This window comes from Oncorhynchus clarkii, chromosome 22 (genome assembly GCF_045791955.1).
Source record: "Oncorhynchus clarkii lewisi isolate Uvic-CL-2024 chromosome 22, UVic_Ocla_1.0, whole genome shotgun sequence".
Classification (NCBI taxonomy): Eukaryota; Metazoa; Chordata; class Actinopteri; order Salmoniformes; family Salmonidae; genus Oncorhynchus; species Oncorhynchus clarkii.
Genome location: NC_092168.1, coordinates 17,701,915 through 17,718,362, shown reverse-complemented (window position 1 = coordinate 17,718,362; position 16,448 = coordinate 17,701,915). Strand labels below are relative to the sequence as shown.

The 16,448-nt window shown below is 40.9% G+C and overlaps 1 protein-coding gene across 1 annotated transcript in view; it reads right to left on the bottom strand.

Annotated features, from left to right (window-relative positions):
- The window catches only part of LOC139380558 (FERM and PDZ domain-containing protein 4-like), a 59,524-nt gene extending 56,894 nt beyond the window's left edge, over positions 1-2,630 (bottom strand). Inside the window, exon 1 of the mRNA XM_071123322.1 lies at positions 2,567-2,630. Within this exon, the coding sequence (XP_070979423.1) occupies positions 2,567-2,622 (56 nt within the window). The 5' untranslated portion in view covers positions 2,623-2,630. The remainder of the gene's footprint in view (positions 1-2,566) is intronic.
- Positions 2,631-16,448: the final 13,818 nt, after the last annotated feature.

The following is a 16,448-nucleotide window of genomic DNA, read 5'->3' as shown; positions in this document are numbered from 1 at the left end:
TAGCAACCTGTAAAGCTCAGCATCACACACATAAGAGGCTCAGCCTGAAATATAGAGGTACAGTGTAACCATCTTACAAAATATGAACATATATGTTGCAGATCATGTATAGTAATAATTGTATTATTATTTCATTAGGGTGTGCTTATATAGTCCTGCTTATATAGTCCTTGTATGTACAAGTGGGTAACCTGTACTAGTGGGTAACCTGTATTTCATTCCCCCTGAGACATCGTCGAGAGTGGAGTCAGAGCCAGGGGATTAGCCATTATTGACGGTGACCATGAAGCAATTAGGGTTAATTGCCTTGCTCAAGGGCAGGACAACAGATTTTACCTTGTCGGCCAGGGATTTCGATCCAGCAACCTTTCAGTTAGTGGCCCAATGCTCCTAACTGCCAAACAGCCAAGGCATCTAGTACACCCAGATCAGATCAGTGAGTGGAAAATATCTGACAGTCTGCTTGTCCCATGGCTGTGGTGGAGAAAGAGAGACTCGGCGTATTCTGGGCTGTTTGTCCATTTGGGCCGCTGCCTTGCCTAGAGGCCAGCGGGAGTGGCAGAGGATATTAAGGTCAGACAGGAAGGACATCTAAGGAAACTGTGGCCCAGGCCTTGAACCAATTAAAGCTCACCCTCTGATTCCTAACATAGCTGCCTCTATCACTGAGCTCGTTAGAAAAACAGCTGATTTCACCCGCGGTTAGCTAAATTCTGCAAGTCCAGAGTTTAAAGGCCCAGTGCAGTCAAAAACGTGATTTCCCTGTGTTTTATATGCATCTCCACACTATGAGGTTGAAATAATACTGTGAAATTGTTAAAACTATCATAATGCCCTTTTAGTGTAAGAGCTGTTTGAAAAGACCGCCTGAAATTTCAGCCTGTTTTGGTGGGAGGGAGGTTTGGCATTCATGCGGTAAATGAGTTAATAGACCAATAAGAAAGAGAGTTCCAAACCTCTCTGTCAATAACAGCTAACTTTCCAAATCAAGCCACTCCCAGAGTAGAGTAGTCCCAGAGTAGTCCTAGCAAAATTATTGCTTGAGGAATTGCTCTCTGCTAAGAAGCTATTGTTTATTTTGTATAATTTTAATTGACACAATCACAATAAATTGTTTTTACCCAGAAATGACTTGATATTGAGATAAAAATGTCTGTATTGTACCTTTAACTCAAGTTGCTCGCAAAGAAAGCTAAAAGAACTATAAGCAGAAGGCTATGGAGTAATCACTTTCGGGAGTTTAGTGTTTAGTGTGATTTAAGGACAGCAGCACATACTCAGACTTATATCCTCCCATTCAAGATATCAAAATATACATTTCAGACCGATACTGCATCAGACTGTGAAGGAAAATATACAGTATAGGTTGTTTGTACATGGTGCGTTTTCTCAGTGATGTTGAGTATGTTAGTTTGTTGGAGCCCACAGCAGAGATACAGTACAAGGTTAATCTGTCAGTGGTGGTAGACTGCCCTCTCGCCCTCACCTGGCTCAGCTGGCCCCTGGCCCTCAACCAGATGTACGTGTCAGCAACCGTCACAGCAAGCTGCACTCTGACATGGACCACTAACACCACCCTGCCCCCCTGTCCATCTTATTCTGCGTATGCGTGTGCGCTTTCATCTGCCTTCCTGGCTGGCTGCCTGCCTATATGTGTGCCACATCAGTGCTTTAACCTAGCCAATCTGTTTGTGTGTCTGTGATCTAGTTGTGCCATCCTCATTATCCCCATGCCACTGGGGATTTATTCACTGAATTAAACAGTGTAAGCAGGAAGCTCAACATTTTAATGGCATGTTCCATGAATATTCACCAGTGTGACTAATTGGAATTAGAAGTGGAGTGAAACCTGGCTGAGATCACAGAATAAGTCCAAATGGATTTTGATTCAGTTGATCAGTTTTAGTAAAACACCTTAAGAAGTTGAACGCTCACGTTAAAAGAGGTTAACACCCTGCTAATCCAAGATAAGGTCACATAGTACAGTACGTATGGCAATTACATTATTTACAGTACAGTGGAATTCTTCAAAGAGGGATAAACCAAAATTCCCCAAAAACTTTGAGGCACAGACCAATATTATTCCATCCTATGCTGGGTAAAGCGTGTTTGGGTTTGGAGGTTCCATCTGTCAATACAAGCTATTTACATAACATCAGTGGAAAGTACAATCATCACATGGCCAATTACTGTGTCATCGCCAAACAAATACCCAGCATCCACACATAGTCCAATCTAATCACATTTAGAGAGAAATTACATGTATACAATATGCATCTTATCCTCAGTTGTTACATTAAACATTGGCATTGGTAGACTAAAAAGACTTACAACTTTGATGTGACATGTTTAATGCAAATAACTTCAACCAGAAGTGGATGTATGGTTAATCCACAATCCTAAATCCACAATCCTGAAATGAATCCTATACAGCATTCACTGATTACTAACACTGATGTTTTAAAATTCCAAATTATAAAAATGTTCAAAATGTTCCAATATTCAGCAAGTTCATTACAAAAGCACAATACAGAACTGCGTACTAGGACTTGAATTATCTACTCACTGAATGACGGTGAACACTCCAAGTTCATTGTCTTCTGGGTCCATATTTGGGTCCATAGCTAAAGACAGGCCTTGAAACAGCCCTCGTTTTCCTCTCCTCTCTTCCTCTCTCTCTCCGAACTGACCCTTTCACCAGTTCTACTGGATGTTCACTCCTTCACTCCTTTCTCCAGAGTCCAGAGTCTCTGTCTGTTCCACGCTCCAGCAGGAGTTACCATAGGCAACTGACTGAGCTAGCCTGCATGAACCATTCAGCTGTTATCACGTACTGTGGTCCTGTCCAAGTCAGGGAGAGAGAGATGCCCCCAGGCCTGGGACCCAACTCGTCTCTTCTGCCTCAGTAATGAAATAACATCACATTCCGGGCCACTGCATCAGAAAGCAAAGAGGGATCAATCGTGAACAGCTAGGAACCGATAAGTGGCTGCGCTGGTGCACTACTGATGCTTCGCTAAGAAAATGGACACAAAAAAATATAAAAACCTATTGGAAGTCAGGATTTCACCTGCTCCTTCCCCTTCACCTAGCTGCACTAGCTGGTGACAATGATGATGCAGGACATCGAAGCAGTGGGCTGTTTGTGGAACACTACTGTACAACACGTAACTTTCCCTAACCATTTGAGCAGCAGATGAGACAAAAATACATTTTCAGGCCTATAGATACCAGCACCAACTTTGAACGTCACACTATGAAATCAAATGGCCTACTAGCCATCACTCAAGCACCTGTCCAAAACAAGGCTTTGCCAATAATATGCATTAATCATGTACTGTAGCTTACAGTAAATTCTGTCCCCAGACTATTCAATTAATGAGTCATTTCTGTCGTATTATCTCGTGTTCTGATTATGGGATTGTTAGGGCAGAATTCTCCCTTAAAGCTGCACTGTTACAGCATTATGATAGTTCATGCTGGATTACCCTGAGCAGATTCTCTCATGCGTGAATGGCATACGCAGTCTTCCATTAGTTATGAAATGAAGCACATGTGTGTTGCCTTGCTGCAACTGAATTAAATGAAATGACATAACAGATATGATGTCTTGTGGGTTTTGGACAGTGGTCCATGAGAACTGAACAGTTACTGTATGAATGATTAAGTACAGGCTAGTAATCCCCAATACAATTATCTTTTGGAAATTCTACACGTCCGATACACCTTGTATAGCACTCCAACACACCCTTTTCTCATTACCATAAAGTTGAGGATAACCATATGGACTAGGCTGAGGTCGAAAAAGTATTTCCCCCTGTGACATAAATACTTGACATGAACCAATCCAGTCATGTGGACTGCCACTGGCCCCTGGGCCACAGTGCAATGCAACAGTGGCCTGTTTTTCCATGACACACAAACCAGACCAGACCGCACCATTTAGCCCAAGGATGGGGGCCACTCTTTTTTGTTTGTTGTTGATCTAATGCATCACGAGCCTAAATATTAAGATTCAGGTAAATATGCACAACGGTCATCACCACAGTAATGACGATACATGTTTTAGGTTTGATAAAATGCCAGTGTGTGTGGGAAGTAGCCTAAATCATCTAATTCTAGATGTGAGCTGCCTTCCTCCTTACAAAATACTATACCGACCGGCATGGTTGTCAGACTAGGTTCTAAACTTCAGATTTATCAACCACACTCTTAGGCATATATAACATGATAAAACAAATAACAAGGATGGTACACTAGTAGCCACAAAATAACCATACAATAGTCACCAACTACACTTAAAATGACTACTCTGTACATGACGGACTTGAAAATGTCTACAAACCATCAAATAAGTGATTCACTCGCAGTGAGTTAGTTTTATCAAAGTAGTTGTGTGTGTGACATATTAAGAACGGGGGAAAGTGTCTTTGTCCGAGTTTATGGAGCAGAAGAAACAGTGGATGCAGCGATTTGAATAAAACGATGATAGTAACACCATGCAAAACAGCAGAATTATTAATGTATTAACTGCAGCTCCGGGAGACACCAAACACTGTCCTAAAGGTGACTAACGTGTTCACAAAACCTATGGACTCAATTTATTGGAGCAATAGTGTGATTTGTTTCACAATTTGAAATGTGTATCATTATATGTTGACCAATTAGAATGAACTCTTCATAACATTGAACATTATTCTCATGAATGATATTAGCTATATGGAAATACTATATTGCATGGAAGTCAGAGAAAGGTTACATCGTTATGAGTGTGTAAAATACTCCCTCTCGGTTCTGAATCTAAACTTAAAACTTTTATGTAGCCCATTTTTTGGGTATCTCATTTTCATGATACAGTAACCTCTTTGAAAACAAGGTTCATAATTAATGAAATACAATTTAACTTCATAACAAACTCTATAATAACCACATCAACTCCACTCTCTAGTGTGTATAACCGTTTCTCTACTCCTAGCAGATAATGGAGTTTTTACAGTGAAACCCAACAGTCAATGAGATTAAGGTCTATCATCTTCCCAATATCAGATAGCAACTCTCTACACACTACAGCACCTCCCTGTTACAGCTCTGGGAGGATAGGATTCACAGCACCCAGCAATTATCTGTAATGTGGGAGGAAAATCAATGTGTCCATGGAAAGCCAGTAAGGTCACAAAGCCCAGGGTGTCACTTAGAAATTAGCACAGACCTGCAGCTGGAACCTTTTTAAAGCATGACTGGCTCAATTGTCAAAGCTAAAAAAATAATTTGGTTTTTGTGATTATTGTGGTTTTTGCTATCCATTGTAAAATAATGTTTGTAGGCCTGCAGCATGTGGCCAAATTGTATCTACGATCATATGTAATCCATTCCTCTTTTTTATATGTTCTATTTATATCTGTAAATCGACCAATGAAATCAAGCCAACTCCGGCCATGATTACAGACACCTGTGTGTCTCCTTTCAAACTATATAAACTAGTGACCCGCAGTTTGTCATTATACCCTGATGAAGACAGCTTAGCTGTCAAAACGTTGGTTCTAAAAATGATTGCATCTGAGCTCCGAGTGTGCGGCTCTCCTTTTCTTTTTTCCAAATGTCCTTGTTTTGTCTACCTAACAAATATATTCTAAGGCAGACCTAAACAGTCATGTGCTCTTGGCTTACACGCAAAAAAAAGGCATTATCCTACTTGAATATTGCTACAACTGTGGAGACACTTAACTAATATACATCCATCTGTTAACTGTGATAACTTAGCACATTACAAAGATTGTGAAAATACACTAGAAATGTGCTTAAAAAATAACCTGCAGACAGAGCAATAAGACATGCATATTTCATGTGTAGCACTACATACAAATGATTGCAGTGTCCAAATCATTGTACTCTACAGTATCTTCAGTCATATCAGCACGCTGGAGTAGATTAATATAATATAAAGTTGAAAAATATATATATATTTTTTAACTCACTTCTGTTGATCTAATTGTTGCTCGTCCATGGCAAAACTGGCATCACAGACTTGCTCTACTGCAGGTACACCACTGTGTTCTATCTCCATGTTCTCCCTCCAAGATAGGCTCTAACTAATGGGACAAATAGAAAGAAAACCTGCGATCTACCATATGCCCCCTCTATCCTGGAGAGGAGGACTTCTCTTCCAGCCTTCTCTGACTGTCTTCCCTGACTGTCTTCTGGTGTAAATCCTATCAACAGCCGGATGATATTGAGAAGAACGAGGAAATCAATAGATGGGGGGCCAGTTATGTTTCAATGTTCAGTCTAAGTGGACATGTGAAACGGCATGGCTTTTGTAAGTGGTTTATCAAGTGGAAGTGGTTTATCAAGAGCTTGTCTCACATCTAAATTGCATTTCTCTCACCATTACTGCCATTTCCCCTTTCATTGTAGAGGAGATGGCCTATCAAGTGTGAAGACTGATAATCAGAGCACTCAGACCTGATAGCTTTCTCACATTCACAGCCCTGTAAAGACATTCAAATGTCTCTCATAGGTTTAGCAAAGATCTCATACTTGAAAAATATGTAACAGATACTAAGCCTTTTGGCTACTATATAATTACAATAAAGGTGATAATGTTGATAGCAGTTGTATTTCAATAGTAACATTTTTCAGCAGTGAGTCGGGCACGCTGTGTAGTCAAAAAGCTCCAGTAATCCAAAATAGTGTGCAGCATATCGATGTACTTTGGACGTTCTTATTATCTTATCTAATGATACTGTGGTTATTGATTTCCCATACACAATATGGCTGAAACCATCTGAATGACCGTAAAAGATAGTATATTTCATGAGAGAATTATATTAACCTATTCAAGTAATTGCAGGTCAAAAGTAAATATTAACCTATTAAAGTAATTGCAGGTCAGTGTTTCAAAGTCCTCTACTTAGAGCGATGATTCAGTACTATCATATAATTGGCTGATGACTCAGTTTAAGTACATGGGTGCAGTGGCATGAAAAATCCATCACTTCCTGTGGTGTCAAGCAGTGACACGTTTTTGGCATCTGTAAATAAAAAAAATGGCCCACACCCAGGCAATGAAATCATTCATGAGGAGAGACACAAATGTTATCAAGAGACACAATGATGCAATCAAATTCCAAAGCACTTCTTTATCATTGTGGTAAAATAGTCTCCCATGACTACATTTGCAGCCTATGCCAGGACACAGATGACTGTGCACTGATGCAAGATGTTCAGAAGCAATAGGCTACATAGAAAATGGAGTAATAAACAGAGCTCTTCAATAAATTCAAGTAAACAAAAAAAGCATGTGTTCCAAGGAATCCAATTCACTGATCAGCTAAAGGGGTAGGCATAAACTGACCTCATGTGGAAAATGGCCCTAGTTTCTTCCACATGGATTAAGGCTAAATAGGGGAAGCATCGGAAATGCTCTTTTTGTCTGTCAAGTTCAGTCAAGTTAGGCTACGTTGTTTATTGTCCATTGAAAAACACAGGGTGACTATAAAAGGTTACAGAATACAGGGAGTAATGTTACTATCGTGCAAAATATTAAAGAATTTGACCCATGAGCAAAGCATTTTCAATAAAATCTGACAATAAAACCCCTCACAAATCAACAGAAATGTGGGAACAAGTTGACACTCATTGTAAATGTTCTGATGGCATCCACTGCCCGTCTAGACCAAACAACAGCACAGACATGTGACCAATGAGGGAATTGCACTTTGAAACCGACCAAGCAACACCTTCGGTATGTGTAATTTGTTTGCTACAGTCTAACAGCGTTATGGAAATACAAAAGGCAATCATTTGTTAAATGAATAACCTACACCTCAAAAAAGAATGTAATGCTTTGATGTGTGTTTTAGGGTAGTGATGTGAATATGCATTCTTGCAAAGTGAGCGAGTCAGAACAGGAGTGTTGGGATGATAAAGCTTAGGCCTCCTCTCATTTTTTTACTCTGCAGCCCACTTGAAATCCCAGGGCAACGGTGTAGAGATAACCTAATAAATCATTGAAGGAAATAACTCCCACATTTAGCAGCCCCAGAAGCCTTACAGGCGCGAAGCAGCGGGCTCCGGTGAGACAACAACTCAGGCTGCATTATGAACCCTCTGCCAGGCACAGACTACACGGTGTGCTCAAGTCCCAGCTCCCTGGCACTATGGGAGCCTCTGGTAAATCTTTTTTTTCTCTGGAGGAAAAACCTTAACAGCTGTGGGGATTCCAAATCAAACAACCAGAGTATATGAATGACTAGTTGTGGAGCTCATCAGAGGGTCATAGTCCTCAATGATAGTTCAACTTTCAGTCGGTCAACTGGGTACAACACAGCTAGGGAGAGTTTGCGCACCAGCGCCCTCTACTGAAGAACATTTGAATCACGTCTGACAAGGCCAATGAACACCGTGCCTCATTGCAAGCCCCACCCCACCCCTTGGGTGATAAACCCAAGTCACGGATTCGTTCCTTAAATTCTTCACCTCGAGCTGAGCAGAACAATTCATGCCTTTCTTTAAAAAACAAACATAGGAACGTCTTTACTCCAACTTAACTGTCCCACTTAAGGAGGGCGTGCTCATTCTTCTGCACATTGTGTGTTAATTGGTAACTAGTTTTGTGAAGTGAGCTTAAGACAAGCTGATGTTGCAAGGGTATTCCCACTTCATGAATTTGGAGAGGATGGAGGGGCTGGGGCGGGTAGGCAGCAGCCCCCGTGGTGATATCACCATATCACCTGGTGATATGAGAGGGGAGGGGGCATGGTCCCCTCTTCAGATGTTCGCTGTGACATCAATATCCCTAAGTGGCACGGTATATCGGGTACGTCACTGGTAGCCGAAGCCCACGAACCCAGAGTGGACCGGGCTTCAGGCAAACATCTTCACTTAAACACATTATTTCTACCTCAAGTTCCACGGTGTTCACGGGTGTCAAGAGGGTTGTGTCCTCCATATGTGAGCTTAATAAAAATAGTTTGTTTCCCACACAGTCAGACACTCTCTTGTTGAGAGTTGTGGAAATTAAAAAAGGCATGGAAAAAATAACCAAATTCTCAGAGCCCACAAGGTGTGGTTGAACTCGTTTAGATGGCACTTTATGGGAGACTCGCTGTCTGAAGACAGATGGCTTGCATGCGCAGTGTTGCCCTGGATTATGCAAACAGTGACGTTGGGGTACAGGCTACAATTCATTGTGTGTCCCCAAGGATTTAAAGGCATTATGTCAACTGCTCCTGAAGCCTCAGTGCCCATTTTGAGGGAGGAGATTTCTTCCCTTCTCCAGAAGCAGGCAAACCGAATGGTCCCTATGTCAGAGGCCCATGATGGCTGGTATAGCCGGTATTTCCTGGTTTGGACTTTTCATCCCTTTTTAGACCTGTGTGTCCTAAACAAGCACACCTGCGTCTACAAATTCAGAATGCTCACGAACAGCCAGTTGTTACAGTTACAGTCAGTGCGCCAGGGCAATTGGTTCACCTCCATCGACCTGAAGGAGGCGTACTTTCATGGCCATATAATCCCCACAGAAAGTTCGTGCTTTCCCTCTCGCCTCGCACTTTCACAAAGGTTGTGGAGCAGAGTTTGGCACCGAAGCGGTGTCTGGGGCTCAGGATATTGGACTACCTGGACAATTGGCTGGTGGTAGCAGAGCCAAGGGAGCAGGGGGTGTTACACATATCCATGCTGGTTTCCCCATGTTCAGTTTCTGGGTTTCATAGTCAATCATTAAAAGATATGTCTGAGTCCACAACGCATTCCGTTTCTGGGTCTTGAGTTAGACTCGGTCGAGAATTGTGCTTTCTTGTCCTTGCAGAGGGAGACCAGTTTCCGGCTTTGCTTAGCTCAATTTCGTCTGCCTGCGCATATTGGGGGATGATGGCTTCTATGATAGCCGTGGTTCCTTTCGGGCTGTTGCTGATGCGACCTTTAAAGGCGGTGGTGAATAGACACTCGCTTGGACACATCGCGCCACCTAAACCGGTCACTACGGGTGTCCCAGTCCTGTCTACGTGCTCTAGCACGGTGGAAGGACTCGCAGCTGTTGTCACTGGGGACCCCCATGGGTCAAGTTATATCCCAAAACGTGGCATACATCAACAGACAGGGATGGTGTGGTCTCGCCCCATCTTTTCCTTGGCTCGCTCCCAACTGCTGTGGAGCAGTGAGCACTTTCCCTCACTCTGGGCGATGCATCGCCCCGGCAGTCTCAACACGGCGGAAAGTTGTTGTTCTTATGGCACTGCATTGTCATGTAGCTTTCTCTTATTTTTTATTTTTTTGCCCCATCCTTTTTTGTATTTGTTGATTACTAAATGTTAAAACATTTCAAATTGTGTTTTGTACAGAGCTTCATAGGGACATATCATACACTTTAGTTGGAGGAAACGTGGAAGTAATGCTGTTTTAAAAGTTGAAAATCTAATATCCAATTTAGGAGAAAAAGGCATTCAAACATTTTGCTGTCATTTTCACACCTGACCTACATTAATCATTGGAGAACATACAGTATATTTAGAGAAGGAATACTTTCACCAAATTGCCTAAATGGATTCTCTGAACATTATCTCACCAAGTTACCCCATTAGCCAAACCATTTACTGTATGAAATTACCTATTGTTGTATAATCAAGGTAAAAACAATATCTAAGTTACTCATAAAGATCCTCTGAGTAACTGTGGTTCAGGTCATGTTATGATATGAAGAAAGGAATCTAGCCTTTACAGCAGGACATGTGAATGTCCATGGCCTTTTCATTGCAAATGTTCTGATCTTCTCAAAAATCTATGTTTGCCGGGTTGTGTCTCGTCCGGGGGATGATTTTACATCTCTGGAAGGAAGGACTTCAACATTGCACAGCAGCTGAAACCTGGATCCATCTGAGTGAAAGCTCCTTGGCTACAACAACACCAGGCTGTAAAGGAGGAAAGCAGACAAAAAGCAGAAGTAGACAAGACATTAAAACCTTGCATACTATTTTTTTGTTGGTGTGATTATTGTGTTTTTGCTACCCATTGTAAATCATGTTTGTAGGCCTGCAGTATGTGGCCAAATTGTATCTACGATCATATGTAATCCATTCCTCTTTTTTATATGTTCTATTTATATCTGTAAATCGACCAATGAAATCAAGCCGCAGCTGGCCATGATTACAGACACCTGTGTGTCTCCTTTCAAACTACATAAACGAGTGACCCGCAGTTTGTCATTATACCCCGATGAAGACAGCTTGGCTGTCAAAACGTTGGTTCTAATAATGATTGCATCTGAGCCCCGAGTGTGCGGCTCTCCTTTTCATCTCCTTGTACTGGTGGCGGAGAGCAGGTTTATGCTGAAAGACAAATTCCAGAAAAATAAGTTAAAACATGAATTCATTAATGTCCTATTGCTTATTTTTGCCTGTTTACTGCTACAGCTGTACTGAAATGACCTATACACACTTAACCTGCTTCCAGACCAACAATGGCAATGCAGACAATAAAAAAGCTAGATTTAGCAAACATTTAGCTTCATAGTTACCGGCTGGCTAAATGTAAATAGTTTTTATCTAGCTAGCCAGCTAGTTGAACAAGCAACAAAACCGACCTCAAAATCTATAATCCAATAGATAGCTACTTAGCTTTATTTTCATTGTGGCTAGCTAGCCAATTTAGCATGTCACTGTAACTTAACATGACGTTTGATTAGCATTCGCACCCTAGCGACTTTCTTCGACAGCTAGCTAGTTAAATATGACAAACTGGCAAGCATGAAAAAGATTATCATCATGTCATGCAAGCCTTAGCACATCAGCAATCACATTAACTGCAGAATGCCAATGGACAGCTCAGCTAGCTGTCTTAACATTACTTTGTCTCGCAACGAGCCATCTTTATGCAGTGGCTCGTTGCAGGACGAAGCAAGCGGTAACGGTACGCAACTGTCTAGCTACCTACCTATATAGCTAACAATAACTAACAACAGCTAACAATACCTTTTAGATTCAGTTAAGACAACGTATGTACATGTAGCTATCTTGGCATTTTAACTGTAGACTCTTACCGGTATAGTATATGGATTATGATGATTCACAGCAGACTTGTCTGAAACGCTTTCAAAATAACTCGGCTTCAACCAGTCCAGACTGCTTTAGGCACAGAAGACAGAGCTGTGTCCAGGACAACACTGGTATTGAAAGCAGTAGCTACACTTTACATGTAGTCCATGATGAAAATATTAGTTAACCCAATGGATCTTTTAAATATTTGCGGTAACATTGAACAGGATGTGCCATTTGACTGAGCAGGTTTAAGTGACAGAATGGACTCTCTTTCTCGTGAATGTCCCAGCTCCCTCATTATCTCAACCAATCATGGTTTAACAGCTTTTTGATTTCACATTCTATTTATATTTACAGATTACACATGAGTTTGTTATTAAGGCACATGAAAGTTCACATGCTCAAGAAGGCATTTCTGCAAAAACATGCATTTTGATGAAAATATATATATATATATTTTATGTTCAAATGCCTCTCCTGTGAAGTAATGACATGCGACAAAAGCCCAGCTTTCTGTAACGGGTCACTAATGGCCTGTTTCGTGAAAGAGGCATCCCCGGCTGTGGAACCGCCGGCTCAAACACGCAGGCTCAAAGTCAGTCATGTTTCAGGTCAGGCCTCATGTTCTTCAGCGCCACAAATGCAAGAGTGTATGTTCCCTAAAAATATATAATGTTAAACTGCATGTTTATGCCTACATTTTGTCTTCTTTGTTGTTGTTGTTGTTGTTATGAACACCTCAATAAAGCAACGTTAATAGTAATTGTTAATAGTAACCTCCTCTAAGAATGATGAAAACTGAGGGTAACAGTGCAATATCTTTATAAGCAGAATATTTAGATTGTTAGCATATGAACAACTTGCAATATCGAAGACATCCATCCAACCCATTTATTCAGTTCCAGCAGTTCAAAGAGGATAGTTTAAAAGTTAAACCATTGGGCCTAGTTATTGTTCGTTAGCAGCATACTTTGTTGTTTTCCGATTATCATTTTATATTTAAGCAAAACCTCCTAAAACTAGAACCGTCTTTTGGGCGTCATGGGAATGTAACATTTTAAAACATTCTAATAACATTTTACTTGTCCAAAATCGTGTGACATAATACACTTCCTTGTATTAATAGCAGTGTCTTTTGACTATCAATATAATAAGCTTGTAACTGTGAAATTAGACATTGAATTTCAATCCTGTTTCAACAATCATAATTTCGTATTATTCTGTATGTACTGTAAATTTGACACTTCATTTAGTATGATATGTTACGTTTTGCATGGTATGTATTCATTTGTGGATGTCCATCATCCAATTCGTATGATATGTTACGTTTTGCATGGTATGTATTCATTTGTGGATGTCCATCATCTAATTCGTATGATATGTTACGTTTTGCATGGTATGTATTCATTTGTGGATGTCCATCATCCAATTCGTATGATATGTTACGAATGACAATTCGCATGATATGTTATGAATTTCAATTTGTTGTGGCTAAAGTTAGCTAGGTGGCTAATGTTAGCTAGGCTAGGGGTTAGGGTCAGGGGTTCGGGTTACGGTTAGGAGTTAGGTTAAAGGGTTAATGGTTAGGGAAAGGGTTAGCTAAAAGAGTTAAGGTTAGGTACAGTAATACGCTAAGTAGTTGCAAAGTAGTTGAAAAGTTGCTAATTAGCTAAAGCTGGCTGTGATGAGACTTTGACATGCAACCTTTGGGTTACTAAATGTTTGTGTTATACGCCCACCCTTCCACTCCAATCAATCACCCTCCTTTCATTTTTAACCTTAAGTAACCTTCTGTCTTATGTAACCATACCAAACATAACATCTCATACTATTATGAGTGTCCCGGATATATTTACTGTGTTGCGTTCAGTCTATGAGACCAGGCTGAGACATGAGGTGAGTTTCAAAATAGTCTTAAAAGATGCCTTTGCCTTAAAGTTGAACCTTGGCTAAATCTATAAAAATATGGTATTCTGTTCTATTGAAATAGCCTACATTTTCTGTATCCTAATGAAACTAAATGCAACGATATAGGCCAAATAGATTTTGTGATGTTGTTTTATATTAAATTGACTGACTAGATTGTTAAAATGTAGAGGAAAAGGCAGAATTTAAATAAACATTGGATTTTTGTGATCCGAATTTCATAATAATTTTCATTTTCAGATGTTTTCTGTTGGTCGGCCTACCCATGTGTCTCTCCTCACTTGGAAAGCCTTCTCACTGATGTCAATACCAAAGTTGATTATTGTGATTTGAATGAATTAGAATGATGTGAATAATGATAATGATGATGGTGGTGAGAGCCCAGTATAGCCTAAACATTTAACCATAGGCTATTATTAGTTTGTCTCTAAAATCACAATGCTTCCATTTCTTTAGTCATGTGACAAAAAGTATATTTTAACTGAAACATCCAAATGTCGGCCTTGTACCAGATAATATTGTTTTTTGATTGAAATGTTTTATTTTCATAAAATTCGGTATTCTAAAGCCTACACTCTCATAAATAAAGGTGCCCTGTACAGTAGAACCATATAGGGTCCTTCAGGTTTGTCGCTATACAGGATACCTTTTTGGTGCTAGTTAGAACCGTTTGTTTCACATTCTTTAATAAAAGACTATTAAACAGAAAGAGGCAATTGGCTATAGTGCTGGCTTAACATTTTCCCTGCCAAATAGGCCTACAAAGAAATTTGACGAAGATGATTGAGCGAGAGGGTCTGTGTGCTGCGTAGTACTGTACCTTCCACAAAATGTTTTGCTTGACAAACAGGATTGGCCCCTGAAAGGACTAATCTGATGGCAAGGGTTGTATGGATATAAGTGGCGGGTGTTTGAACCTTTGTTGCAAAAAATAAAGACATTGTTCCTTTTCAGATTTCTTTGGTGGACATTTTAATGTTCCTACAGGGGCTTTTCGAGCAGGGCCATTCATTCTCCACCCTGAAGCTATTTCAGCTTGTTATGTGGGAATTGTATGGTGCCACTCTAGGGGCTCCATCCTCTGGCAGTTTGGTTTTTAAAAGGTGTGCGCCATTTCAGGCCGGTTTCTAAACCCATTGCGCCCTTTTGGGCTTTGGCTTTTGTTTTGGATATGCTGTGTGACGCCCCCTTTGAACCGATGGAGTCTGTGAATCTGAAGATCCTCTCCTACAAGACCGCCCTGCTTGTGGCTTTGGCCTCAGCTAAAGCATTGGAGATCTCAGCGCGTTATCCGTTCACTGCTCCTGCATGCAGTTCACCCTTGGCGTTGTGTCCTACAGGCCTCTAGATTTGAGTTTTTTCCCTTTTCACCTCCTCTGTTTTCTTCTGAGGAGTAACAGTTACATGTCCTCCGGGTCTCAGTTTGTGTGAAATACTTTTTGTTTATTTTGCTAATCTGGCTTGTGGGAGAGCACTTTCTAAGGAGCATCTCTCACACTGGATTCTGTTTTATGTCCTGTGTAGCTCAGTTGGTAGAGCATGGCACCAGGATTGTGGGTTCGATTTCCCACACGGGACCAGTATGAAAAAAGTATTAAAATGTAATAAGTGTGTCTGCTAAATCACTGAAATGTAAAATGATGGTGGAGGCTATTGTTCAAGTAAAAGGCAGGAATTACCTTACAGTGTATTCTCCCACTCTGCCAGCGTCTTTGGGCATTGTTTAAAGGGTTGTCTGTAGGGGATATTTATGCTGCGGCGAATTGGGCATCACCAAATCAAATCAAATCAAATTTTATTTGTCACATACACATGGTTAGCAGATGTTAATGCGAGTGTAGCGAAATGCTACCATCCAGTTTTGTGAGGTTTTATCGCTTGGATGTCACTACCCCAAGTGTAGCCCACAATGTCCTTATGGCTGGGGTAGGGGAGGGTCATTAGGCAATGTGCAGATTGCACAATACCCGGGTACCACAAGTTTTCCTGTTGGGTTGGAACTCTGGGTGGTCTGCCATGGGCCATTTCATTTGGTGTCCGCTGGTGTCTGCTTGGGTTGTGATGTCCTATCCCCATAGCTGTGTTGTACAGAGATGAGCGATTGAAAGGGAACATACAGTTGACTATAACTATAGCTCCCTGAAAGAGGGAAACTAAGTACAACACCTGTTCAGGGGCAGCCCAGTTCCTTGCTCGGTGAAGAGCAGTACTGAGAAGAAGGAATGAATCCATGCCTCTGGCTTATCACCTGTGGAAGGCGGGGATTCAGAGGGCACTAGCACACAAACTCCCCATAGGTGTGTTGTACCTCGTTTCCCTCCTTCTGGGAACAGCAGTTATAGTCATAACTGTATGTTTTACCTTGAGGAAAGATAACTGTTAACTGTTTTTTTGTGGGCTACCTGAGACATTAAACAGATATCTGGGCAGGGCATACAGGCTGTCACCACTTTATTGATGCTCAAATTTGCATAAATGGATCATGGA